General features: G+C 43.5%; 1 protein-coding gene across 3 annotated transcripts in view; it reads left to right on the top strand.

The window, feature by feature from the left end:
- The window catches only part of LOC122556122 (phospholipase D1-like), a 112,571-nt gene that overhangs the window by 51,753 nt on the left and 35,467 nt on the right, over positions 1-25,351 (top strand). For 2 of the 3 annotated variants that reach the window (XM_043702592.1, XM_043702593.1), the window contains exons 5-16: positions 857-965; positions 3,203-3,268; positions 5,302-5,360; positions 8,612-8,704; positions 9,527-9,679; positions 12,164-12,313; positions 12,691-12,774; positions 13,690-13,771; positions 14,324-14,434; positions 15,213-15,419; positions 16,956-17,175; positions 20,609-20,719. In XM_043702592.1, coding sequence (XP_043558527.1) covers positions 857-965; positions 3,203-3,268; positions 5,302-5,360; positions 8,612-8,704; positions 9,527-9,679; positions 12,164-12,313; positions 12,691-12,774; positions 13,690-13,771; positions 14,324-14,434; positions 15,213-15,419; positions 16,956-17,175; positions 20,609-20,719 — 1,445 coding nt within the window. The remainder of the gene's footprint in view (positions 1-856; positions 966-3,202; positions 3,269-5,301; positions 5,361-8,611; positions 8,705-9,526; positions 9,680-12,163; positions 12,314-12,690; positions 12,775-13,689; positions 13,772-14,323; positions 14,435-15,212; positions 15,420-16,955; positions 17,176-20,608; positions 20,720-25,351) is intronic. The other variant, XM_043702594.1, reaches the window with a different exon arrangement.

Here is a 25,351-nt window from a genome sequence, read left to right as displayed (position 1 = left end):
ATGTGCTCAGTGTCAGGTTTCTGCTGGTTAATACTGATGTGGGAAGTACTACAATTTTAAACACTTAGGTAAATGCAGGCTGTTGTAGCAGTTCATCCCCGGTATGGGGATGAAAATGATAGGAATAGGAGAAGACCATTCACCCCCTTCATTCTGTTGCACCACTCAATGAGATTCTGGCTGATCTACATTTGACCCACATCGGCCCCAAACTCCTCAATGTGCTCGTGTCCAGCAAAACCTAATGACCTCAGCAGTTGTTTGTCAGAGTGAGTTCTGTACTTCTCCAATCTTTGTATAAAGACCTGTTTCCTAACTTCCCTTTTGAACAAGGAGCTGTGAATCGCGCTGCTTCAAGTTCTTGCAAGGAAAGAGGAACCCCCCACTTAACCCACAACCAAAATTGTAAGGAAAGAGTTATATACACAAAAGTGCTTTACAAGGTCACTCAGTCACACAGCAAAGCATTTCCCAGGCAACTAACTGCAGTCTCAATTTAGCCAACTGTGCACTTCCTTTTATCCAGTCCTGATTGTCTAGGTTTTTACTGGTGTTAGTTGTGGAAAGAATATAGTCCATGATTATTCCTGTCCTTCCGAGAAACCTGCTGAATTCTTAATGTCCATTTAAACAGGTACATGTTGTGTCGATGTACCAGGGGGTGAAGAGTTGAGATATGATGATGGATGGGTGGATACTTTTGTGCTTTGATGAGTTCTGGGTTTTTCTGCGATTATGGAATGTGATACATTTTCCCTGTAGGAGACTAATTGGGTGGAGAGTGCGGAAATATCTTGTGGGACTTTCGTTGGGCTGAAATGTCTTTTCTTCTGATGCACTTTATGTTAACTTCCAGCTACACAGTGAGGAGACAGACAGTGAAGAGAGGGGAGCCCCGGAGTATGCCTTCTCTGCCTCGCAGTTCAGACCTCATCATTAGAGAGGAACAGATCTCGAGCCGCCGGGTAAGCTCCATATGGCATTGTGGGCATATTATGGTACTGCTCGGGGGCCAGTTCCATGCGTAGAGGTGCCAGCTACACATGCAGCTGCAAGGACCAGGTATTTGTAGTTCGGATTCCAGCCTGGCACAGCTTCAGTTTGAAATTTCTCCCATCTGTTTTTCCAAATGCTTCAACACTATCTCTGCTTCCGATCTTTGAATCCTCTTCTATCTTTGTTTATCACTATAAGGTCATAAGAACTAGGAGCAGGAGTAAACCATTTAGCCCATCTATGGCATTCGATAAGATCATGGCTGATCTGACCTTAGCCTTCACATTGCTTTCCTGTCAGTTCCCATTGAACTCTCTTTCTCATCGAAAATCTGCCTGACTCGGTCTGGACTTTATTCAATGACCAAAGTTACTGTGAAGATACTTTGCTGCATTAACTATCCTCTCAAGGAGTGAAATCCCTCCATCGTCCTTATATACCTGAAACAAATCAGCCCTTAATCACCTCTCGTCAACCTGTACAAGCTTTGTATGTGTAACCTGATGAGGCTTGTTGACCACAAACTCTGGGTTAAGCTTGGCCAGTGTGACTCTGTGTAATCCTGGGTATTAACCTCACGGGATGTTTCCCACAGCGGGCAGGATTCAACATAAATTTGGAGATGGGGGATGTGGTAGAATGTTTAATTTGGCAGGCGATGGGTAAGTGACAATCCCACCTCCTTCCTGCCTCTGGTGTGGCTAAAGGGGTCATGAATGGCCTTCTTGCCCAGTACTAATGGACAGCTTAAAGTCGGCAATTAGTGCCCTCCTAAGTACCTCATCCTCGAGGTGCTACTTATGAACCAGCAGCGAGTGAGGCAGTCACCAATGCTGAGAGCCCAAAATTCAAACCCTGCTGTGTTTTATTGTGAGCCCCTGGGGGTGAACAGGGAGCCTCGTTTTCAGGCGCAAAAAGTACCTGATGAAGGAATATGGCACGTAACTAGGAGCAGAAGGATGAACTGCTGAGAGAAACATCTCCACCATTTATTCCAAACTACCTAGCCAGCAATGCCTCGCTGCTGTCACTCCAATGTGGCCTGGAGCCCTTGCTAATCCTGGGTCTTCACCACTGTCCCAAGGAAGGCCCACTGCTGGCTACTTGGGCGTGCCTGATTAGCACATAACAGGTATCCCTTCCTTATTCGAGTTTTTGGCTTGCTGTCATCGTCCTCAGTTCCTGGTTGAAATTCCACCCTAGAACGTACAAGAACATTTCTTTTACACTTGTTCATGGGATGTTATTGTTACTGGATTTATTGTCCATCCCCAAGTGCCCAGAGTCAACCACATTGCTGTAGGTCTGGAGTCACGTGCAATCCAGACTGGGTAAGGAAAGCAGATATCCTTCTCTCAGGAGCATTAGTGAGCTAGATAGTTTTTTTTAATGACACTTGGTTTCATGGTCACCATTTAGTTAGCTTCTTATTTTACATCCTTATTGAATTCAATATTCATCAATGACATTGTTGGCGGGATTTGAACTCCAGGTTCCAAGAACTTTACCCTGGGTTCTGGATTACTGGTCCAGTGACATTATCACAATGCCACAGCCACCCATTAACTTACTTTTAGGTAATGTAATAAAATGTCCCCAGCTGATGTAAGGGCCTGGAATCAGACACAATTTGTCACTGACCTGTGTGTTGGTCTATCAGGAGAGGTGTCCACAACTTTAGTCAAGGAGATGGCTTTAAGAGGAGACTCAAGGAAGAAAAGACTTGGAGTGTTTAGGGGAGGAAATTCCAGAGATTAACTCCTTGGCAGCAGAAAACACAACGAGAAAAGATGGGTTGAAATCTGGTTTTCTCAAGGAGCCAGGATCGAAGGAGCATGCCAATGTTGGATTGCAGTTGATGTTTAACAGTTACCAGTGGGGAGAGTGTGGGTCAGGTTAGGATGACCAAATCACTGCCTTAAATGGTATTAGTGAACCCGTTGAGTTTTCACAGCAGCCCAGACACTTCCTACTTACTGTTGGGTTTTTTTACTGACTGATCTTTTGCTGTAATTAAACCAATTTGAATTTTTTTTATTTCTGTGTTGGGATTTGAACTCACATTATTCTGATAATTAAACCTATGACATAAGTATCTTGCTTGTATTCTGCCATACATGGCATGCTCCTTGGTCAGTGTGTGAATGCAGACAGATGAACACCTTTTTAATTTGTATTCTCTGAAATCCTTAACTTCCATTTGCAGAAGCAACTGGAAGATTACTTGACCAAGCTGCTGAAGATGCCTATGTACAGGAATTATCATGCGACGGTAAGCCCTCTACCTGCTGTCTCTGTGCTGCCCGTTGATTTAGGTGTTACACTGAGGCCCGGCGAGGTGAAGGATCCCTCAGCTCTCTTCTCAGTGAAGGCCTTTCTCCCCATTCCCTGACTGACAATCATCATTCATACTGAAGAGGGCCTTCGCCAGTTTTGGCCCATCGTGATTCAGGATCCTTCCAGCAGCCATCCACTGAACGCATTAAGGATTAAAGTAATATATTACATTTCCCAGTTTATTTGCACAAATTAAAAATGAAGAATCTGGGGCCTTTGTGTGAAAGATTAAGTGGTGCTCAAGTTAACCCTGATCATTTAAGAAAGAAGTCACAGCGCACAGTTTCAGAATGACTTTGATCCCCTTCCATTTTTGTGAAATATGAGGATGATCAGATCAAGAGAATGTCACAGCAGGGAAGGATTTGGGAATTATGAATGCAGTCATAACTTTGAGGGTCTTGTGGTGTAGTGGTACTGTCCCTACTTCTGAGCTTGGTAGCTCCAAGTTCAAGTCTCACCTTCCCCTGGGGTTGTGTGTAATAAACATTTGGAGCAGATTGGTCAGAAAATATATGTAATCTCAATCTCTTAAAGAGAAAGGCAGGGTGTTGAAAAGGATAGTGGAAGTCAGTTGAATTCCATCTTGTATAAGTCAGGAAAAATGGCTCACCAATGAATGGTCACAGTAGTACTTTCATTATTATTTACTGAATTAAGGAAATTATATCATCTAAGGATATGAGGGTGGGGTGAAGTGGAATGTAAAGAGGAGTTGAGGGAACAGATCAGTGATCTTATAGAATGAAGGTGCAGCCTCATGCATGATTGACTCCTCATCTTACTGTAGGTTTCCTCACTGGCTCAGAGAAACAGGTCCAGGCCATTAAGGCCGTCAAACCTATTGCACCATTCAATGGATTTATGGTCTGTAGCTCCCTCCATGCATGGTGGCACCATGTCCCTAATGGGAATATTGCCGTGCCACGTAACAATCTGTCCATCTGAGATTTAAAGTACAAAGCAAAATACCGCAGATGCTGGATATCAGAAATAAGAGCAGCAAATGCTAGTGGGTCTGGCAGCATCCATGGAGAGAGAAACCAAGTTAATGTTTTGAGTCCAGTGACCCTTCCCTTCTTTAGTTCTAAAACAAAGAACTACAGAAGTTCTGAAGAAGGGTCATTAGGACTTGAAATGTTAACTCTGTTTCTCTCTCCAAAGATGCTTTACGTTTTTATTTGAAATTTAACTTGAGCGCCAGAGGAAACTACAGTATTCGAGTAGAATAGTTCCATGCTTGTCTGAAAATGTGTTTCCTAACCTCACTTCTGGCCTTGATTATAAGATGTGGTTCATTTACCCTCATCCATTGAAATGTTTTCTGTCCAAGTGCTTGCTCAGTCCCTGTTCTGGAAAATTGACTCAATGTGACCATGTGTGAAAGGAAGATAGCTTTACTCTGGTTACTAGGGTAAAGCTGTTGTTGCAGCCTGGGGTGACACACATAGATAAAGGGGTCAGTGTGATTCAGCATCCAGCAAACTATTCTGACCGCCCATCTGTATGACCATTGCTGCTGAGTATATGTTTGGGTGAAAGATGATCCACAAGGCAGCCACATTCTGAAGAGATGAAAAGGGAATGATGTTCAAACATCAGGCTCTCAGACTGTTTACTCAGTCAGCTGCCCAGTGATAAGGGTTAGGGTGATTGCCAGAAATTCCTGCCGCTCTTACAGCCCGTCACTGAGAGGATTATACAGATTGACAATCTACATTTCGTTATATTGTGAATGTGTGATCATCAAGTCCTGCAGCTGGATTAAAGCCCAGAGCTCTGACCCAGAATAGGGATGGAACCTACTGCACCCCCAAAAGCTTGTGAGAGCTTGCTGTGCACAGATGAGCTGCTGAGTTGTCTTCACTGCCAGGGGGACTACATTTCACCAGCTGTAATATGTTTCAGGATGTTGTGAGGTTTTGAGAAATGCTATATAAATGCAAGTTACCACTTTTGTTTCTACAGATGGAATTTATTGGTGTCAGTCAGCTCTCATTCATTCATCATCTGGGACCTAAGGGCTTGTAAGTGTAAATCAGCCTGTCTTTCAATTAGCTCTTTCAGTTCTCAGGCAATAAAGCTAATTCAATTCAATTCAAGCTCTGTTACATGTCATGAATCATTATGGAGATTGAGATTATAGCCATTTGGCTTGTTGCGTGTGTGATGGCAACTTGAAATTCCCACTCTCCTTGCTATCTCCCTTGTACCACTTCTCCTATGAGATTGATAACACATTTTTTACTCTGGCATCCCATAAAAATCCTAGCCAGGGTGTCACTAAGACCACTAAAACGATCACAAAAATCTAGCTGCACAGTTGGAGGCAGGAACTGTTTGTTCAACACCAGTGGTAAAGGCAGATGGCAACCATGTTGAGGACTGCCATAGTCTTGCTTTTTAGAGGGGACAGCTCCTCAAAAGGCTAGCTATGTAGGAGCCAGAAACCGCTATGTAGGACAAATGATGACCCAGGGTGTGCACCTTGGGTAAGTCCCAGGAAAAAGCAGGTTAAAAATAGCGAAGACATATCAACTGGAATTGGCTTTGACAGCTTTCTCTTAACATATACCAGGCCCATATTTCCCCAAAATAAGGCAGATCCCTTAACCCTTAAGGAACACAATGGGTAATTAATTGACGTCTTGTGTTTTCCCTGTGAATTACATACCCCGTCCTTGGAAAAATATAAAATGCCTTGAAAGAGTAAGGATCCTGAGCCAATTTCCCGGACTGTGTTTTCAAGTTCCCTCCCCATCAGAGTCCACAGCGAGTGAAAGTCTATCCCCTAACCTCAGTAAGTGTGACCAAGAAACTGTCAGATTGTCACGAAAACCCAACAACTTCCCTAAAACTCCTTTTGGACAGCAAGTGTGCCATCCTTGGCCTATCTGGGCCTACAGGTGACTCCTGACCCACATAAACACAACTGACTCGTAACTCTCTTCTCCAGTGGTCACTCAGTTACCTCAGCAAGGAACTGTAAGGGGAGGTGTTTCAAATCATGGGTGATTTTGATCATGTAGCTAAGAAGGATCAGTAATCAGACTGACAAAGATTTGACATCATTGACAAAAAAAATCAAGTAACGTGAATTTCTTCTTTACAAAGTTGATCAAGATGCTCTTGGATGGATTGTCGAAATAAATTGAAGTGATAGTACCTTTCAAAAGAGAAATGTGGGTAATAACATGGCCAGGATTGTCAGGTTTCAGACAGAGAAAATTGCAAGGGAGTTCATCGGATCCTCAACATCAGCCCTGCCATATATCCGTGTTAACTATTATTTTCCAAATATTACACATCTTCAAATAGAGTCTCCCAATGGATGACCGCAAGAATACAGACAGATTTGAGAGTGTGTGTGTGACAGATTGTATGAGTGGGAGAATGTGTGTGGGAGAGAGAGTGAGAGAGGAAGTGTGTGTATGTGAGAGAATGTATGTGTTTGAGAGAATGAGAATATGTCGATATTTGTGTGTGTGTGAGAGAGAGTGTGAGAAAGTATTTGGGGAGAGAATGTGTGCGTGTGAGACAGCGAGTATGTGTATGAGAGACATTATATGTTTGCATGAGTGTGTGTGCAGGAGAGAGTGAGAGTATATTTGTGTGCGAGAGACTGAGTTAATGTGTGTGTGGGAGATAGTGAGTGTGTGTATGTGAGAGAGAATGAGTGAATTTGTGTAGGAGAGAGAGTGAATTTGTGTGTGTGAGAAAGATTGAAAGTGTGTGACAGCTGATGTGAAACTCAGTGACAGTCAGTGACTTCCTGTGGGTCGTCCAATTGCAGTGAGGGACTGAGACTGCACAGAGGAACAGGGATGATTTGTCTTAGGAAATAGAATCAGATACATAACTTAGGTTGCCAACTCTGATGGGCATACTGGATCACATAGGGTCTGCTCTCCAACTGCCCCGCCCACACTTCTGCCATTGGCTGACCGACATGTTCATCTGACACCAACCCACCTCCCTGCAGCCAGTCAGACCTGACCGACTACTGAATTTTCAGTCAAATAGTTTGTTTTTACCAATCATCAGTAATTTTACAATTAATAATAAAAGCATTCAAAGAAGATTTGCGAGAGACAATTTCCTTTCAATGCCCCAGTTATTTTCCTTTATGTTATTGACTCAGGGGAAGTGAGTGGTACTGGCTCTGCCTGTATTTTATGGTCCATTCCTAATTGCTCTTGAACTGAAATCTTGCTGAGTAGCTAACCTATAAGGTCTAACAGGACTAGACAGAGGAGATACGGCAAGGATGTTCCTGATGTCTGGGGAATCCAGAAACAGGGGTCGCACTCTAAGGGTACCGGGTAAACCATTTGGGATAGAGACAAGGATAAATTTCTTCACCCAGAGTATGATGAATCTGTGGAATTCTCTACCACAGAAAGTAGTTGAGGCCATTACATTCGGAGTCAAAAAGTGTGGCAGTGGAAAAGCACAGCCAGTTAGGCAGCATCCGAGGAGCAGGAGTGTCGACGTTTCAGTCACAAGCGCTTCATCAGGAATGTGGCCATTACACTGTATCATTTCAGGAAGGAGTTAAACATAGCACTTGGGGCTAAAGAGATCAAAGGATATGGGAACAAGACGAAACAGGCTATTGACTTGATCCTAACGAATGGCCTATTTCTGCCCCTTTTTCCTATGTTTATATTTCTTTGTCTGGACTCGCATGTGGAGCCAGTCTGGCCAAGGATGGCAGATTTCTTTCCCTAAATGGCATTACTGAACCAAATTGGTTTTTATGACAATTGACTGTGGTTACATGTTTATTTTAACAATTGACTAGCTTTTAATTCCACATTTGTATTGAATTTAAAACTTCACCATCTGTCATGGTGGAATCGAACCAAATTTCCCAGAGCATTAGCCTGGGATTGTCCCTTGGCTTTATTTTCAACAGTGACATGGAGATTCATTTCCAATAGCTTGAGACTCCTGAGCAATCTTAAGTGGCCAGAAGGGAAACAATCTCCTGTCACTAGCTCACAGCAAGTAATTGGAAAAGCCAATCAAATGTTTGATGAATAGATACTTGTTAACCAAGGGGATGAGAGGTTATCACTTGTAGGTGGGAATAAATTGTCTGATTGATTGATGGAGCACACTCGACAGGCTGAATGACCTACCCTAATCTTCATTCAAAATTCATCACATCACTCATATTCTAAAAATAGAAATTGACCCTCTCTTGTTGTGTTAGAGATGTTCCCACATTTGTGGTCATCGTTAGAGATTAATTAGAGTTCCTTCTTGATTATAGGGAAGGTTTTGTAATGAAACGTTCAGGGGGCCACAGGATTCCAGGCCTCAACTGTTGTGGGAGAAGTCAAATCTGTTATCGCTGGTCCAAGAGGTAAGTAACATGAGCATTTGTTAGGCTTTCTGTTAATCAGTGTGTCATCCGTGGAGAGAAAGGCACTGATCATGACAGCAGTTTCAAACAATGCTCTGGAGCCAACACTCAGTAATTCAACCAACAACACATCTTGCATCTACAGTAAAAATGTTCCAAAGCCCTTCATAGAAATGATTATCAAACAAAACCAGACTATGATAAGCCACTACACCCTCAGTTGCAGTGTTAGGTCTGAAGGTGAAAGAGGCACAAGGAGGTGGAGACGCAAGGAATTCCAGAGTTTTGGCCTCAGGAATCTGAAGGCAGTGGTGGAGCATTTCAAATCAGGAATGTGCATGAAGTCAGAAAAGGAAGAGAACAGAGAACTCAGTGAAGTTTAAGACTGGATGAGGCTGCACCGCAGTTTGTAACCATGCATGAAAATTCTAATGTTGAAGTGTTGCTGGAGTCCTTTAGGTCAAAGACCACAGGGAGTGTTAGGTGAATGGGATTTGATGCATGTTAAGAGATGGGTGACAGTGAAGTCAAGTAAATCTGGAAGGTTGGAGGGAGTTGGCCAGGAGCACACTGAAATAGATGAAGGTAGAGGTAGCAAAGAGGTAGACGTAGGTTTCATGAGCAACTGGTCTGAGGCAGGAGAGGGTGCGTCACAGGTATCATAGTGAGCTCTTGACTCTCTATGCAAGATGTTGTTGCATTCTCCTATGAGGTCTGTCTCAATCATTTCATTTCAAAGCTATCGAAGCTGCATGCTCCCCAGGACATGCAGGAGTGGGTGGTGTCCGATCTAAACACTATTTCTATACTTTGCCTCCTCAGGTGGCTGGTAGTGAAAGATTCCTTCCTCTTGTACATGAAGCCAGACTCAGGAGCGATTGCCTTTGTTCTGCTCGTGGACAAAGAGTTCAGCATCAAATTGGGAGCCAAGGACACTGAGACTAAGTATGGTATCAGAATCGACAATCTATCCAGGTATGGCACAAGCTATCTTCATTTCATTATACCAAAGATGGTCATGGCTCAGAGGGGAGCAGCCTTGGCTTGGAGTTGGAAAGGTAGTAGGCTGAAATCCCACTCTATTTGAGCATCTGTAGTAAGCTACATACTGTGGTATGCTGTCCAGTTGGAAGGGCCGTATTGTGGATGGGTTGATAAACGGAGTCGCCATTATCTTCTCTGCTGATAGTGGATTGTGTGTGGTCACAAACCCAAAAATAGCAGGGGAAGCTCTCCCTGTGTCCTGAGCCAACATCACTAGATCCTGTTATTATCACACTACTCTTGGTGAGGTTCTGTGTATAAGCCTTGATTGTCTTATTACACAAAAGGTAGCATTGACAGTGTGACACTGGAAAAGCACAGCAGACCAGGCAGCATCCAAGGAGCAGGAGAATCGACATTTCAATTCGGCACCACCCTGCTGACCTGTCTGTCGTCTTTCCCATCTATCCGGTCCAAGCTCCTCTCCGACCTATCACCTTCTTCCCAACTTCATCTACCTATTGCATTCTCAGCTACCTCCCCCCAGATTCCCCCCCCCCCCCCCCCCCCCCGACCTCCCATTTAGCTCTCAGCCCCCTGGTCCACAAGCCTTATTCCTGATGAAGAGCTTATGCCCGAAACGTCGATTTTCCTCCTCCCTGTGCTTTTCCAGCACCACATTCTCGACTCTGCTCTCTAGAAAGGTAGTATTGTGGGAGTGCAGCAAAGGTTCACCAGCCTGGTTCAGTGCAGGCCAACGTCGGTTCATTCATTATAGCCAACAGGTTGAGTATCAAACTGCAAATCCTTCCAGTAGATCCAATGGCAGCCAGTAAGACTGGGAGAAATTCCCAGTCATCTGTGTAATGGAAGAAACTTGAGATTCTGCTATCTCTGTCCATAGCTTCAGGCTACAACATGCAGCTGAAACTTAACCACAATCCACCCCCAGCCAGTATCTCCTTGCATGGTGTGCTGGCAAATTGTGTTTGGTAATGTTCCTGTGAATTGTTTGGGATGCTTTACTATATTAAATGGTGCTGTATGAATGCAAGTTGTTGTTGTTGTGGTCGACCGGACGAAGCCCAGGTGGAATACTGTGATGAGCTTGGGGCACTGCATTTAAATCTCTGAAGAACTAAAGGTTGTTGTGTTGAAATCAACCTTTGGAAATCACTTCCAGAGATTCACCCAAGGCCTCGCTATCAGCCACATGGGATCTCAGCAGAATATGTAGCCAGCACGCCCTAAAGTAACAATGACAAAATAGTGATTAACATGAGCAATCCGCCAAATCTTCCCTCATTAATCTACAAGGAATTTCTATTGAGCATTCCAGAGAGATAACTGGCTGAAAGCTGATAGCTACCAGTGTCAGCCTGACTCGTGCTGTTTGGTATTATGGTTTGGTTCCCAAGGTGATGTCCAGTTACAGATGTGCCATACAAATATTGACAGGACCAAAGTCAATCATAACACAGGACTGTATAAATTTACACGTCAAGGTCAAATGTGGCAGATCAAATCCAAAAATCAAAAATGTAATCAACAATTAATTGACATTTAGTTACCTGGAAAGGGTTGTACGGATGGAAAAATGACCAAGAAATGTTTCCAAGAGGTTGTTCATTGCTTTTTATTGAATCCAGGAAGAGTTAACCATAAATTTTGCTGTTACTGAGAAATCATTATGTACAGAGAGCAAATCATATCATTGAGACTGCCTCATTACCCCAATTCAGCAGAGTTTTATTCAGAGAATTTTAATGTACAATTCGAAAGAATGGGCTGCACTTGAGCTAATTGGAGGTAAACAATAACTGGCCCCTCCGGTTTCCTTTAGCCCAGTGGTTAAGAATTTCAGCACTGTGGGAAAAACTGAAGGATCAAGGAATACAGAAAAAGATTCAAGCTGACATACTCAAAACAGAACCAAGGGTAGTCTGCATGGTTGGAGGGTCAGTGCTGAGGGAGTTCCAGACTGTCAGAGGGCTAGTACTGAGGGAGGTCTGCACAAATGGAGGGTAAATACTGAGGGAGTGCTGCACTGTTAGCTAGTCAGGACTGAGTGATCGCTGCACAGTTGGAGGGTCAGTTCTGATGGACTGTTGCACTGTCAGACGATCAATATCGAGGGAGTACGCATTGTTGGAAGGTCAGTACTGAGGTAGTGCCACACTGTTGAAGGGTCAGTACAGAGAGAGTGCTGCACTGTCAGAGGGTCAGTACAGAGGGAGTGTCACACTGTCGGATGGTCAGTATGAAAGAGAGCGACACTGTCGGAGGGTCAGTACTGAGGGAGTGCTGCACTGTTGGAGGGTCGGTACTGAGGGAGTGTTGCACTGTTGGAAGGTCAGTACTGAGGGAGTGCTGCACTGTTGGAGGGTTAGTGCTGAGAGAGAGCCACACTATTGTATGTTAGTAATGTCAGACAATGAAACATTATTGAATGATGTTCTTTCTGTTCCAATTCAGGACTTTGATCATCAAATGCAACAATTACCGTCACGCTCGCTGGTGGGGTCAAGAGCTTGAGGAGTTAATTAATAAACATGCCAAAGTTTTCCTTGAGGACCAACGTTTCAAATCTTTCGGACCTGTGCATGAAAATACGCTGTGCAAATGGTAACCAGTCAGACAGCACCGTACAGGAAGATATATATTTAGATTCCTAAAATTGGCTGTGATGGAATGTATTAGCACAGCAAGAGTCCATTAGACCTAAAGAGGGAGATCACAATAGGGTGATCAACCAATTTTCCTTTCTGCCTAACCTTCACCTTTACACTCCTCCATCCAGCACCCCTCCCTCTTGCACTCTCAGCCTCTGACCTCTCCACCGTTGGCTCTGCTTCTCTCCCTGCCCTGCAAGCTCCCTAACCTTTACCCCTCTCCAGGCTACTGACTGTCCCACCGGCCCATCTTACTGTGTTTAAAGTCTGAGAGATGAAGAGATGCTTCCCAGATGAATACTTTTTAATCTGTGTTCACTTTATTCATAGGTATGTAAATGCTAAGGGATACTTTGAAGATTTGGCAGATGCTTTGGAAGATGCAAAGGAGGAAATATTCATCACAGATTGGTGGTACGTAGAGCATTGCATTGATCCATCAAGACATGATGTTGATGATTAAATTATCTTTCCCCTTTTAACTTTGGGTTTTGACAATGCGCCGAAGACTAGTTCAATTTGTACTGGTGCACATTGTTAGAAAGCAACAGAGAAATAAAGCTTAGACATGGTTGCAAACATGGCGGGTTCAGGAGCAGGAGACCTTCCTTTGTACCTCATGCGCTAATGAGGGCAGCTTTAAACCTTCATAGACCAAACTTGTTCGCCGGACCGCATAAGAATTCGGAGCATTAATGGGCCATTTAGCCCCTCAAGCATGGTCTGCCACTCAATAAGATCATGGTTTGTCTGATTGTGGCCTCAAATCCTCAATCCTTTGATTTGGTTCATTCTGAAACATTGACTAACACCTGTCTTGAAGGTATGTAACTATTGAGTATCCACAGTTCTGGGATAGAGAATTCCAAAGCTGCACAACACACTGAGAGAAGAAACGTCTCCTCCAATTCCAACGTGCTGACCCCTGAACATGACCCCTGATCCCTAGTCTTGACTCTCCAACATGGGTGAAACAGCCTTTCACCATTGATTCTGCTAAATGCGGAACAGTTTCTTAATTACCTTCATATGTGACTTGGTGTCTAATTTTGGGTGGTAAGCATTCCAAGTGAAATGTCTTTGTCCATATTTGTTAAGAGCACTGTAAGTGTATTTGTTCTTCTGGATGTTGGCAGAGGGCAGGATTGAGTCTGGCAACAAATGTCCTTCGCTGTGAACATTGCCCAGTGATAGTGATGTCCCAAAGCCCTGCCAACATCCTTTGGGTTGGTCCTGCAGGAGTGATCGTTTCAGACCTGAAATGGAATTCTGGTTCTGAAAAATAATTTTTTTAAACACTCTTCTGCTCTTTGACATGTGGGATCCCAGGCTGAGTCCAGAAATCTTTCTCAAGAGGCCGGTGGTGGAAGGGAATTATTGGAGGCTGGACTACGTACTCAAACGCAAAGCTGTGAGTTCTTCTCTGATGTGTCTGTACCTGTGGGTCTTATACAGCAAGTCCACATGCATTGCTTGAGGTTTAGATTGCCTTTTGTCATGCTAATGGCTCAAGGAAGGGTGGCTTGCTTACTCTCTGTTACCCTCTCCCTTCCCCAACTGTCCATAATGCCCATAGTGGCAGATAGGTTCTGTAGCCACAACCTTCTCTCCTGAGTGTCAGTCATAGCCATTTAGTCAAGAGGTCACGTACCCAAACCCCACACCAGAGACTTGAGCCTCCAATCCAGGATCACACTCTTGACACCAGCACTGAGGGTGTGCTGCAATATCATAGGAGCCATTTTTCAGGTGAGGCATTAAACCAAAGTTCCCTCTGCCTTCTCAGGTGGATGTAAAAAATCCCGTGGTCACTATTTCAAGGAAGAGCAGTGATATTCTCCTCTGTCTTCTGGGCATTATTTACCTAAACGTGATATATGATTCCATGTGCACTCTGTGATTATTGTCAATAGTTGAAGTGAGGCTGGTTTGAATTGATTGTTCTCCCTCCCTATCACGGCAGCAACAAGGAGTGAAGATTTTTGTGATTCTCTACAAAGAGGTGGAGCTTGCACTAGGCATCAACAGTGAATATAGCAAGCGGACACTAATGCGCCTTCATCCCAACATTAAGGTGTGTTCCCTTTAACTTGTAATGAGAAACAAGATCAGAGTATATCTTATAAATGTTGGTGTCTGAAATGAAAGACACAATATATTTCAGATGATTTCTAGTATGAAGCAGACCATTCAGTCTGTTTGGTCCCTATTGTTGTACCTTCTCCATACAAGACTCTTCTCACCCAAGTTCTCTCACCCAATCTGTAAATCCTTCAATTTGTTTTTTCCTTGTGCGTTTATCTAGATTCACACTTAAATGTATCTCAGCCTCAACTGTTTCCTGTTCCAGTATTCCAAGTTGCCACCACTCTTTGGATAAAGACATTTCTCCTGAATTTCCAGTTGGATTCATCAGTGACTGTCTTATGTCCATGGCCCCTTGCACTGGTCTACTTCCCTCATGAAAACATTTTCCCTATGTTTATCTGATCTATCCTGATCTTCTATAATGTGACCCCTCAGTCTTCATCTCTCTAGTAAAAAGAACTCCAACCTGATCAATCTTTCCTGCTGGTTATAACCTGTCAGTCCAGGTCTCACCGTCTGACTGTTACACAGTGCCTCTGTAACTTTCCAATCCATTCCAAACCCACAACCTCTGCCACAGGAAGCACTGCACATTAATGACGTTCCGAATGTGCTTTGGCCAAGTCCTGGAAATGTGCTTCTGCATGTGAAGCTCTTCCAAACATTCCAATTATTTCCCAGACTTAGTGAATATTGACCATTTTGCCAATTGAGATAATGACTGACTGACTGCTGCTCTGTGCTATGGGCTCTTCCTCTGTCAGGTGATGAGACACCCAGACCATGTCTCCTCCACTGTGTACCTGTGGGCACACCATGAGAAGATCGTTGTCATTGACCAGTCGGTTGCGTTCGTTGGTGGCATTGACTTGGCATACGGGAGGTGGGACGACGATGAGCATCGGCTGACTGATGTGGGCAGTGTCTCACGGAATGTCTGCTCTCAATCCATTGCACCCAACAACCAAACAGTAAGAACAGAGACATGTTTTCCTTCATCTGTTGCAGGCACGGCACCATCTGGTGTGTTTGTGTGCGTACGCACGTGAGAACCAATTCCTGAGACTGTTCTTGTATGTCAATGTTCATTTGTGATTATGTGTGTGCCTGTGTGTGTGTGGATGTATATGCACATGTGCTTGCGTGTGTGTATATGTGCATGAGCGTGTGTTCCTGTGTGTATGTTCCTCTGTGTGCGTGTGTGTCTGTCTGTATGTGTGTGTGTATTTTTATGACTGGGTGAGGAGGGGTAAATCAACTCCTCTCTTTTTAATTTTCATAATAGGACACAGCAAAGATTTTAAATACATTTTGCTTGCAGCTGTATTACATTTTGATTAAAATATAGCTTGCCAGTTCAAAATGAGACATTTATAAAGTTTTCTTGAGTGAATTAAATTACTTGCGAAAACCATTCAAATGAATGAAACACAACATCAAACCCACGCAAACATACTGGTATAAAGGTTGTGATAGGGAGAATGTCTGATACAAAAAGGAAAATCAAGAATTAGCAGCTTAAAAATAAGCCCTTAATGTCCATGAGGTCTTAGATTTAACCTGAGTCCCTGATCATTCAGTTGATAACTTGTATCCTCAGCAGTGACAACATTTTCAAATATTTTTGAGTTCTTGGTGAATGGACATCTCTTCAAATATTTTATCACTGGGCATTGTGTTTGAGAGGCCAAGAGAAACAGTGAGAGGGTGGAGAGAGACTTTCAGTGTGACTGATACTGATCTATTCTACCTTGCTATGTCTAAAAGCCGCTGTTTGAAATATTGTTCACTTGTGTGTTCCCAGACTGGATGCATTGTTTTCACATGCTGGATCATCTGCAAGTGACTTTCATCACAATATCTGAAGCTTCTCAAAAGTTGGGAATCAAACGTGAAGTTTCAATACCTTTTCATAACAATGTTAATTTTAGCTCAGATTTGATTTTTATGAGCTGGGCTGAAACTGGTCAGGTAACCTCTGCTGCCAAGTTTAGTCAGAGTTTTTTTCTTTTTCCAAACCAGTTTAGTCCACAAAATGATGATGAGGATAATGGGAGTTGAACAATTATAATCTATTTTACCCCTTCTGTAACTGGTTGTGTCTATATGAGTGAGTGTGTGTACAATATGTGTACATGCACACGCATATGAATACAAGCATGTATGTGAGTGTGTGTGTATAAAACATATGAGCAAATGCACATGTGTTATGTGTTTGTGTGTGCACTAATATGCACGCTGTGAAAGTGTACGTGTGTGGCATTGAAATTGGTTTGTAAGTTCACATATTTAAAGAACACAGACTGGAGGAAGCTATTTGAGATATGGCTGCCATTATTCCCGGAGGCAGAGGGAGGGGGAGGACTGGAACTCCCCCAATTCTGTGCTTCCTAAAATGTGTATGGAATGAATCTGCCCCATAATGCCTGTTGTCCTTCCTGATTGCAATGATATTGGTCTTCAAAACTACGACGGCGAACTCAGGGAAACTCTTGTTGCCTTCACAGGCACTCAGTACTCTCGCTGGGAACGAGGAAGACCAGACACCCAAAGCGAAGGTGACACTTGAAAAGAGTACAGAGGGAGAGGATGAGGTGGACTCATCCAGGATGAAGGGTATCGGCAAGTCTAGAAAATCCTTCCCCATGCTGAACCTAGTCAGACAACTGCAACGACAGAACTTGGAGCACTGCGACAGTGTGAGTAGCATCGATAGCACAGAGCATGGTAAGTGCTTGAATAGCTGGGTAGGGGCTGTTGGGCTTCACTTATGTCTTACTTTGGGATGGGAGCATCACCAATACAGCTGACATTTGTTTCAAATCTCCAATGGTCTTGAGAAGGTGGTGGGCAATGCCTTCGTGATCCACTGCAGCCCAGCTATAGTGATGGCACACCCATGGTACTGCCAGTTCGCAAATGCCATGACTTGGACACAGTAGCATTGAAAGAACAGACAAGGCGTGAAGGGATCTTGGTGATTCTGATCTCCATGTAATCCTGCTGGCCCTTCTTCTCAGTGCTGTGAAGACAATGGCTGCAGGAGGCTCCAATCAGATCATATGAGCATCATGTATAACTGGTGGAATGCACTGTATCAGGCTGCATGACATTGACTTCACCACCTGCTACCCAGGCTTAATGAAATAGAATGATTGTTGCTAACTAACCCATTCACCAGCTGCTAGTTAACAAGTATTAACCCTGGGCTGAGCCATATTTGAAAATGACGAGGTATCGTTTGATGTGAGGGGCAAACAGGATTTGGTCCAATTGGTGGCATAGGGGCAAATACCACAGACTATTCTGAAACACTTGTCACTGCAAAAAAAATCATGATGAAAAGATATCAAGATGAGAAATACAAGTGTTTTGTGAACAGCAATGACTTATTCTGATAGAACTGCAGAAATCAAGACAGGGAAAAATGGAGTGAAACTTGCCAGTAGCTGTGTGTGAGATTTGGGGATATAGGGCATTGAAGGTAATGCAGGGCCCTCTGCTTGCCAAGGCTGAGGGTCAAGGTCATGACTCAATGACCTTTGGCTCAAGTATCTTCTGACTGGCTGTAATCTTTGTCAAATCAGACTGTGGGTCACTATCCAGCGATAGGGCAAGCCAAGTCTTAATTCCAAGTTATGATAAACAATTGACTAAATAATTACCGTTTTACCCCCCATCTGATTTCCCTGCACATACAAACTTGACTTTGGGTGGCTCAAATCAGCAAAAGGCAAGTTTATAACAACATAGATTACCCACACAAGAGCAATGATGTCTGAAAATATAAATTAACTCACCAACAATCAACATATTGTCTACAAAAAAGGTAGCAGCAGATCCTCAGGTTTTATGTGCTTCTGGTCCTGAGGAGTTGATTTAAGTGCCTTTCTAATTGCAGACAAACAAACAATCAGGACCTTGAACCTGCTCCGCCTTTCAATATTCATGTCACAACTACATCCTCTTATTCTGCAGTGGATTAAATTACATCCTGTTATCACTCCATTTCAGTAGCACCTTGCTTATTCTAAGTCAAACCCCCTTATGCTTAGGACAGCTAATACCTCCTGGGAGGGAATAGACCAAAATGAGCTGAAATTGAGTCTGAATCCTTTGACAGCGGAACACTAGGCAGTAGATTCAGGAAAATGGGTCCTCGACAAGACTGAAATCTATCTTTTGGTTTGGTGTACAAGTGTAAGCAATCAGATTGTCAAGTGGGCAAGAAAACATTAATGTGAATTCCACACAATGGAGTTGTGGGAAATTGGACAGTCCCAGTCAGATTCAGGCTCCTTGCTGTGAAACTGACCACATTGATGTATATGGAACAATCAAAATCCCCTTTGCAAAGGGGAAACACAAATGAATCAGCAAGTTAGTTCAAAAGCAGCAGCCACAAGGACTGGACCTATGAAAGGTCTTTAGTACACTGATCTCCCATGGATCTACTTGTGAAGTGGGTTGTACAGGGCAAGATGTGTAGAGTCCTACAGCATATTCCATTCACCATCTCTACCAGCATTTGAAATTACTGTCCAATTCATCCCATTTCTTTGTGGATAAGCAAACTTCTGTGGATGCTGGGAATCTGAAATAAAGACAGAGAAGGCTGAAAATATTTATCACTTCAGGTAGTACCTGGAGAGAGAAGCAGGGGTTAACATTACAGGTCGATAGCCTTGCTCTCTGTGAATCAGACGAAAACGTAGGGACAGAATGAGGACTAGGAAAGTATTACATAGACTTCAATTCACAATACAATAGAACACAAAGATGTTTGAAGCCCCAAGACATGTTCTCTGGTTTGATCCCGTCACCATGTACCTAGTGAAAATTCCAAAGGTATTTGTGAAAATTCGAGCAGTGGAATTCTGCTGAGTCTGAAAAATATTGATTATGTTAAACAACTTTCAATAGAAGATGCTTGCTTTTGGATCAGAGATACAGGAGTTTACAGAATGGAATGTTTATCTGATTTGCCATTTATATTTTATTTTCTTACACCGGGAATTCTCGACAGATGTGATCACTGTTGCTGATGGTCAAGGATGGCAAGGAGATTATTCAACCACCTGTACTCAGTGCCAGCTTTCAAAACACCATTGGTGTGCTGTATCAACCAACTGATTTGGTCATTAAAGGAAAATGGATCACAGCAAATGGAAATTCGGTTTTATATACCTCATACCCCTCATTTTCATTTTGGGTTCCAATGTTCAGAGAACTCCCCTAACTTTCGTTGAAATAGTGTCCATTAATTCTAGAACATGAGATAACAGATGAAGACTAAGGTTTAGTCTCATCTGATTAACAGCACCTTGGACAGTGCAGCACTCCCTCAGCACTGCATTGGGAGTGTCAGCTTAGGTTCTGTGCTGACATCTCCAGAGTGGTGCTCAAATCCACACCCTCTGTCTCAGATATTGATCCCTGGCTGACCATCACGAGAAAGTGCTGTGATTTTTAAATCTTTGAAGCTGAACATCTTGTGGATAACCTACCTGATCTGCTCCCCCCTCACGATTTGTTGTAAATACAGTGATGATTTTTCTGCAGGGAATGTGAACCTGATGCTTTATGTAACGTAAGAATTAGGTGTGGATAATGTGGAAATGAAAAAATCATTGAATTTTATTTACAATTCTGATATCTACATATATTACAATCACAGCTGTTACCATATGTGGTCTAGTACTAAGCAATTTAGTTATACATTGTTCCACATTTCCCTCAGTGTGTCATGCTGCAACTGACCTCAGTAAGATGGAGACTGAGATTTTATAACATCAGGTCACATGCCACAATATGGTGATGATTTCATGAGCATGTCTAATACGGTTATATTACATACTAGCTGTGAGACATAACATCATTGGAAACACTCCAGTATTTAATTCCATCATAAAGAAATTGCTTTTTAAACAATGTCAAGGGCTAAGGCCTGGTTAAGGACAGCAGCTGCTTTCAACTCATACCAAAGCTCTCCTCGTGAGATAAAAAGGGTGGCGTTGAATTTGATCCTTCACAGCAGCTGGGTTTGAGTGGGATGGGGTTTGAGAACTGCCTGTAGTGTGGGGTGGGGGCCATCAGGATGGGGTGAGGTAGTGAATTCTGTGAACGATGCCGCAGACCAGCTGCCTATGACTCTCTGCAGGTTGGTTTAACTCTTCCAACAGCCAGTGGAACTTAATCAGGGATAGGTTGCCCAACTTGAAGAGATTGTATCACCATGCCAGCAGCCCCAGCCCCTCTCGACCGGAGAACGGTGAGTTGAAATTGCCAACAATGCTTTTCCTTTCTTCCCTTGGTCTTCCAGCAGAGCTTTGCTGCTCCCGGTGGAGAGACTGTGACTCTTATCCCCGGTGGGCAGAGGTGCTTGGGTGCTTCAGCTTTGGTGTGCAGTAGGGAGCTTCTGCCTCTGTCTGTTGCTGTTGTCAGAGTGGGAGGCAATGAACACACTTGACCTGAACATGTGATGTGATAAATCACAGGCTTGTCCAATCCTTAAAGCCATGGTTTTCTGGGTAGCATCCTTATCTGTGAGGGGGAAAGTCACAGAGTCAAGTCCTGCGACAGGGACCCTGCCCACAGAATCATGGCTGACCCTGCCAGTGCAGTGCTGAGGGAGCCTAGCACAGTTGGAGGTGCTTGCCTTTCAGGTGAGGCTGCCTGTCCATTCACCTCGCAACCAAATCGTCCATGAGCCAATTGAAAACAGAGCGGAGTGTTTTCCCCAGTGTCCCATCGCTAATACGTACCTTACATCAAGCACGACAGAAAGTAGATGATCTGATTGTGATCATATTGCTGTCTGTGTAAGAGTCCAGTGTAGAATGACTCTGAAGCAGTGAACAAATTGACGCCCAGAGAAATTGCTTTGGTAAAAGCCAAAAGAACTGGGAAAGCTGCAGATCAGAAACAAAAACAGAAATTGCTGGAAAAGCTCAGCAGGTCTGGCAGCGTCTGTGGAGATAAATCAGAGTTAATGGTTCAGGTGCAGTGACCCTTCTTCAGAACTTCAGTTAACGTTAACTCTGATTTCTCTCCACGATACTGCCAGACCTGCTGAGCTTTTCCAGCAATTTTCAATTTGGTTTTGGTGTTGGCTAAGCAATGAAAGTGGACTCGAGTTGCCAACTGAGCAGCATTGTCCTGGAAACTCTCCGATGCTGGAAAGCAAAAAGCCCTTATCCAAATGATACCACCTACTGAAAGTGCAGCAGTACAGTACTCCAGTGTACTGGAGAGTCAGCCTGATTTATCCACAGAAATCCTGAACCTTAAATTGAATGCATAGGTTTGTCAGGTTACTTCTTCAGAAATGTAATGGGTTTTCAGTAAACATTATCCAATGTGGTTGGGTTCTGGGAAGCTGGCTGTTATCAGCACAGACAGATACAGACTCAGAGATAGGAGATGACATCAGCATTTGCAAACTATCGCTTGCAAATCAGTTCCAGACTTTGCAGCTGATATACGATCTAAGTACTTTGCATTTACCAGTGAATGTTTTAAGTAGGCACTAAATTAAGATGTCTAATTACATGCATGGTGACGGGACTGAAAATAACATTTAAAAATCCCTAAGTCTATCTACAGATTATCGGGAAACACAGGTCAGTTTCAAGATGATTGATTGATTGATTAATTAAGCTCACACAGTGACTGTCCTCACTCCAGTCACCAACTTTCAGCCTCTGTGAAGATGACACCATTCTGGATCACAGCCACTGAGTGAAAGGAAATAGTCTGTAGCAATAATGTACAAATCCAAAGGAAGTCTAGGAAGAATTCCTGAATTGTCACCTGTCCCCAAAGCTTCAATGACTCAACAAAGGCCTTCTGCCTTGAACGAGGCCACCCCGCTCGCGCACCCCTCTCCTTCCCTTTCTTGAAGTGAGTATGTGGTATGTGAAAGAAAGGATTTGAATTGAGAATCGTAGAAGCACACAGTCCAGAAGAAGAGGACCTTTGGCCTATCAGGTCTGTAGCGCTAAAACTACTCTTAAAAATGTACACTTTTCAGCACTAGGCCCATAACCTTGGACATTTCAAGTGCCCATCCAAATACTTTTTAAAGGTTATCCACCTCAACCAAATCCCAGGCACTACACCCCAGCCACTTACCCACCTCTGGATGAAAAACATTATCCTCAACTCCCCAAAACCTCCTGCTTTTCACCATAGAGAGAGGGCATGAAAAATCTTTGGCGGATAGGATCAAGGATAACCCAAAGGCATTTTATACGTATGCGAGAAACATGAGAATGACGAGAACGAGGGTAGGTCTCTTACTAAATCATTCCAAAAAAAAAACAACTCGAGCTTACCCAGCCTCTCTTCACCGCTGAAATGTACCACCCCAGGCCACATCCTGCTGAATCTCCTCTGCGCTCCCTCCAGTGCAATCACATCCTTTCTATATCGTGCGGAGATGAAAGGTGCACGCAGTACTTCAGCTGTAGGCTAACCAAAGTCCTTTGCAGCTCCAATGTAATCTCCTTGTTCTTATAATCTATGCCTTGACTGATAAGAAGGCATACGGGACACTTGCCTTTAATTATCTGATTAACCTGACCTGCCACCTTCAGGGACTGGGGGCAAGCCTTCAGCCACACAAACAGCCTTCTATCAACACCTCCATGTGACTCCAGACCCACAGCAATGTGACTGACTCTGAACAATTAGGGATGGGCAATGAATGCTCACTAAGCGATGCCCTCATACCATGAATGAATTTTAAAAAGTCCAGATAAGTTGTACCCCAGGTTGCTGCAGGAGACAGAGAAGATATTACAGGGGCTCTGACCCAAATTTTTAATTTCTCTCTGGTGACAGGAGAGGTGCCAGACGATTGGAGACCAGCGAATATGGTTCCATTTTTCAAGAAATATGATAGGGATAAACCAGGGGCATTTATGGATCAGATTATAGCTCAGTGAGTCTCCCATCAATGATGGGGAACGACTGGAGAAATTCAGAAGGAGAGAATTAATCTCCACTTGGACAGATAAGGTTTGATCAGGGACCGTCAGTATGGCTTTTCGAGGAGGATCATGCCAAACAAATTGGTGTGCAAAATTTCCATCACAGTGGAAGGTTAGAAGCAAGCTCTTCAAGATTGGAGCTGAGGGAGAAGATGTAGGTAGACAGGGTAGTGAAGAAGGCAAAAGTGAGGACTGCAGATAATGGAAATCAGAGTCTAGATTAATGTGGTGCTGGAAAAGCACAGCAGGTCAGGCAGCATCCGAGGAGCAGAAAAATCGACGTTTCGGGCAAATGCCCTTCATCAGGAATGAAGGGTTGTGAAGAAGGCGTTTTGGTATGCTTGTCTTTATTGGTCAGTGCATTGAGTATCAGAGTTGGGAAGTGATGTTGCAGCTGTACAGAACATTGGTTCGGCCACTTTTGGAGTATTGTGTGCATTTCTGGTTTCCATCCTATAGAGGGTGTTGGGAAACTAGAAAAATTTACGAGAATGTTGCCAAGGTTGGAGGGTTTGAACTATTGGGAGAGACTGAATAGGCTGGGGCTATTTTCCCTGAAGCATTGGAGGCTGAAGGGTGACCTTATAGAAGTTTATAAATCATGAGGGACATGGATAGGGTCATTATGCAAGGTCATTTCCCTGGGTAGAGGAGTCCAAAACTAGAGGTCATAGGTTTAAGGTGAGAGGGGAAGATATAAAAGGGACCTAAGGAGCAGCATTTTCATGCATGTGTGTATGGAATGAGGTGCTAGAGGAAGTGGTGGAGGCTGGTACAATTACAACATTTAAAAGGCATCTGGATGGTTATTGAAAAGGTAGGATTTAGAGGGATATGGGACAAGTGCTGACAAATAGTACTAGATTTATATAGGATATCTGGTCGGCATGGACGATTTGGACCAAAGAGTATGTTTCTGTGCTTTATATCTCTATGACTCTATGTTTGAAGAGTAAGTTTAAGAGTTCAGGCTCTAGGTAGCTGCAAGATTAGAGGAATATGATCAAGGGGTGAGATTATGCCTGGGGGTGTTGGGTCCTGTCGGAGGTTGGATCATGTCCAGTAAGTGACAACTGTTCCATCAACATGAGTGTGTGGCAGGTTCGAGGTTGACAATGTGAATGGAACTTCGGGCCCTTTGCTGGGAAACAACTGCTGTATTGCAGCACTCGCTTTTGACTTTCCAGTGATTAATTGGAGGCAAATTTTGTTCATTCACCACTGGATTCTAGACAAAAACAATGTAAAAAATCAGAGGCAGTGGAAGGGCTGAGGCAGGCGATACTGGGGAACATAGGAGCAAGAGAAAGCCAATCTACCCATCAAGATGCCCCATCATTCAGTATAATTATGACTGATCAAATGTTTCAACGCCTTTTACACACCCTATCCTATAACCATGTGTGCTATTGGCAATTCGATATTTATCAGTCTCTTCTTTAAACATACTCAAAGAGTAAGCCTCTACAGCCCAAGGATTCACTAGCCTCTGAGATGGAGCTGGAGGACCCCCAAGTATATTTGATAATCTAACCTTATGTTTTTGAATAATTTTGCCAAGAGGCAACTTACAGCCATGACATGGGAGGGTTCGAAAACTAGATCTGAGGGAATTGAGAAAGGATCCAACCTGTCAACGAGTGCACCTCATTGGTGAGTACCTGATATGGTCACCTGGTGAGGAATTGTTTGGGATCGAACCCCTGGTTGGAGTGTCATAGGAACATATGACTGAGGAGCAGGAGTAGACCATTTGGTCCTTCAGACCTATTCAATCATGACTGATCTGGGTTTGATTCATCTCCATTTTCCTGTCTGCCTCCCACCCTAACCACTGATCCCCTTGCCTATAAAAATCTATTTAACATGATTTTAAATAAATGCAATGGCCCAGCCCCCATTACATTCTG

Source organism: Chiloscyllium plagiosum, chromosome 13, assembly GCF_004010195.1.
Source record: "Chiloscyllium plagiosum isolate BGI_BamShark_2017 chromosome 13, ASM401019v2, whole genome shotgun sequence".
NCBI classification, from domain to species: domain Eukaryota; kingdom Metazoa; phylum Chordata; class Chondrichthyes; order Orectolobiformes; family Hemiscylliidae; genus Chiloscyllium; species Chiloscyllium plagiosum.
Note: the sequence above shows the minus strand (reverse complement) of the source record. Positions and strands in the feature narration are given on the sequence as shown.